Here is a 2,987-nt window from a genome sequence, read left to right on the forward strand (position 1 = left end):
GTGAGTTCCAGGACAGCCAGAGCTATACAGAGAAACCCTGTCTCGAAAAACCAAAAAAAAAAAAAAAAGAACCTGGGTTTGAGCCCGAGATCATCTTATAAACCAGGGATGATGTCACAGAGCTGAAATCCCAGCACTTGGGAGGTGTTAGGGACAGGAGGACCAGAAGGTCTAGGTCATTGTTGGCTACATAGCAAACAAAGTCCAGTGTAAGGTAAGAGACTCTGAGATAGAAAGGGCAGGTGACTCAGCTGGTGAGGGGGCTCACTGTCCACACCTGAGACCTGACTCTCTGGCCTTCACATGTATGCCTATAGAACATCACACACACACACACACACACAGAGAGAGAGAGAGAGAGAGAGAGAGAGAGAGAGAGAGAGAGAGAGAGAGAGAGAGGTGGGGCAGGCACAACCTGGAAGCTCCTGAAACCTCGGTAGATCAAGGAATCCTATTCTTCCTAAAGCAAGGGATTTTCTTGCCTTCGGACAACTGGCCTCCTCCATCGGTCTCTCATGTCAGTCTCTTCCCCATTTCCTTTTGGCTGGGTCAGCTGACCCTTTTCTTGGCTTCCCAGCTGTGTACACACATCTGGAGAGCACTGCTGGTTACCGTTTCCCGCAACATGCTGAGCTTTCTTGGTGCATCTGTCAAGGAAGCCCCGGAAGGGTTGGTTGATTGGGAATCCAGCTTTCTTATCTCCTGGGGAGGGGTCAGGTTCAGTCTACTTGGATTTGAATAAAACTGTGTCTATTTATTGTTTGAGACATGGCCTCACTCTGTTTGAGACATAGCCCTATTTGGCTCTGAACATCTGGTAATCCCCCTGCCTCTGCCTCTCTAGGGCCACACATCACCACACCCATCTTGAGATTATTGATTTGATTAACTGACTTATTTTTAGTATGGAGGGCAAAGAACAATCTGCCAAATCCTTTCTCTCTTTCTACTACTTGGGTTCCAGGGATTGAATTCATGTCTTTGGAAGATAGCAAGGGATGCTTGCCTCAGTATGTCTGCTCAAGAGGCTGAGACAGGAGCATACCAAGTTCAAGGCCAGCATGGTCACACAGCGAGGTACTATGTCAAAACCAAAGAACACAGGACTGGATCAATGGTTGAAATGGCAGGCGTTTTATATGTTACAGAGAGAGAGCGAGCGAGCGAGACCTCCTCGTACAGTGTAACCTAGACTGGCCTTCATCCCACGAGGTAGGGAGGGTGACTTTGAACTCCTGATCCTCTTCCATTTCCCAAGGGCCGGAGTTATAGGTGTGTACCACCATGTCCAGATTTTTTTTTTCTTCTGAGACGTGTATAGCCACGCCCATCCTGGAACTCACTCTGTAGACCAGCGCGGCCCTGAACGCACAGAGATCCGCCTGCCTCTGCTTTCTGAGTGCTGGGATTAAGGGTGTGCGCCACCACGCCCGGCCGGACTCTTCTTAAAGATGGGTTTTATACAAGTGAAATGAAAGTAAGTAAATCTTTGGGCTAGAGTTTTGCGTGGTTGTGAGCTGCCGCTCCTATGGTCCTGAGAACTCAACCTGGAACCATTGCGAGAGCAGTTTAAGTGCTCTTAGTTACTGACCTGCGTCTCCAAACCCCGCCCTGCCCCCCGCCCCGCCCTCCGATTTTATGTTTTTAATTATGTGTGTGTGTCCACGCATGGTAGTGGTGGTGGTGGGGTACTACATGCGAATGCAGAGTTCTTAGAGGCCAGAGAAAACTTCAAGTGTCCTGAAGCTGGAGTTGGCAACCATAGCAGTCTCTTCATGTGGATGCTAGGAACCAAACTCAGATCCTTGTAAGAGTATCACAGGTTCTTAAAAAAGATATATATTTATTGTATGCATATGAGTACACTGTCACTGTCTTCAGACACACCAGAAGAGGGCATCAGATCCCATTACAGATGGTTGTGAGCCACCATGTGGTTGAAGAAAGGGTTGGAGCCCCCCATGTTGGATTTGCAGGTGTGTGAGCTCCGTGATGGAAATGCTGAGAATTGAACTGGGGTCCTCTGCAAGAGTAGCAAGTGTTCTTAACTGCTGGGCCATCTCTCCAGACCCCAGCTTTTTGTTTGTTTGCTTGCTTGGGTGTTTGTTTGTTTGTTTGTGGAACAGTTTCTGTATATAGTCCAATCTGGTCTGAAACTTTCTGTGTAGCTCAGGCTGACCTTGAATTTACAGTCTTCCTGTCTCAACCTATCCAGGCACGCATCACCACACTGCCTCATTATTTAATTATGTATTTATTTAGAGACAGGGTCTTAACTATGTGGTCTTGTCTGGCCTAGAATTCGATATGTAAACTATTGTGGCCTAGAACTCACAGATATCCACCTGTCTCTGCCTCAAGAGTGCTGGGATTAAAGGCATGTGCCACCACGCTCACCCCAATGGAAATTAAAAACAAAACAAAACATTCCAGATGCGCCATGGCTTCGGTAGCGATGGCTGTCCTCTGCTGCTGGAGCGGCGCCCGCACCTTCCCTAGGAGCTCGCAGCAGCTGGTTGGCCTCTGCTCCAAGGTAACCATGTGTGACCGGAAGGCGGTGATCAAAAATGCAGACATGTCTGAAGAGATGCAACAGGACTCGGTGGAGTGCGCTACCCAGGCGTTGGAGAAGTACAAGATCGAGAAGGATATTGCGGCCCATATCAAGGAGTTTGACAAGAAGTACAACCCTACCTGGCACTGCATTGTAGGCCGAAACTTCGGTAGTTATGTGACACACGAAACCAAACACTTCATCTACTTCTACCTGGGTCAGTTGGCCATTCTTCTGTTCAAATCTGGTTAAAAGCATGGACTGTGCCAAACACCCAGTGATCCATCCAAAAACAAGGACTGCATCCAAATTCCAAATACCAGAGACTGAATCTTCAGCCTTGCTAAGGGAACACCTCGTTTGAATCTGTTGTGTTGTGTACAGGGCCTCATTCTCTGTACAAGTCTGTGGTTATAAAATTAGTAAAACAGCT

At 47.9% G+C, this 2,987-nt stretch overlaps 1 protein-coding gene across 1 annotated transcript; it reads left to right on the forward strand.

Annotated features, from left to right (window-relative positions):
• Positions 1-2,531: 2,531 nt before the first annotated feature.
• LOC110305416 (dynein light chain 1, cytoplasmic-like) lies at positions 2,532-2,981 on the forward strand. The gene has a single exon (XM_021177380.2). It carries the CDS (start codon positions 2,540-2,542, stop codon positions 2,804-2,806), a length of 267 nt encoding a protein of 88 aa, XP_021033039.1. The 5' UTR covers positions 2,532-2,539; the 3' UTR covers positions 2,807-2,981.
• The last annotated feature ends 6 nt before the right edge of the window (positions 2,982-2,987 follow it).

Source organism: Mus caroli, chromosome 11 (genome assembly GCF_900094665.2).
Source record: "Mus caroli chromosome 11, CAROLI_EIJ_v1.1, whole genome shotgun sequence".
In the NCBI taxonomy this organism is placed as follows: Eukaryota; Metazoa; Chordata; class Mammalia; order Rodentia; family Muridae; genus Mus; species Mus caroli.

What these genes read in the sequence shown, in the direction of transcription:
- LOC110305416 (XM_021177380.2), top strand. Translation starts at nt 2,540, where the DNA reads ATGTGTGACCGGAAGGCGGTGATCAAAAATGCAGACATGTCTGAAGAG.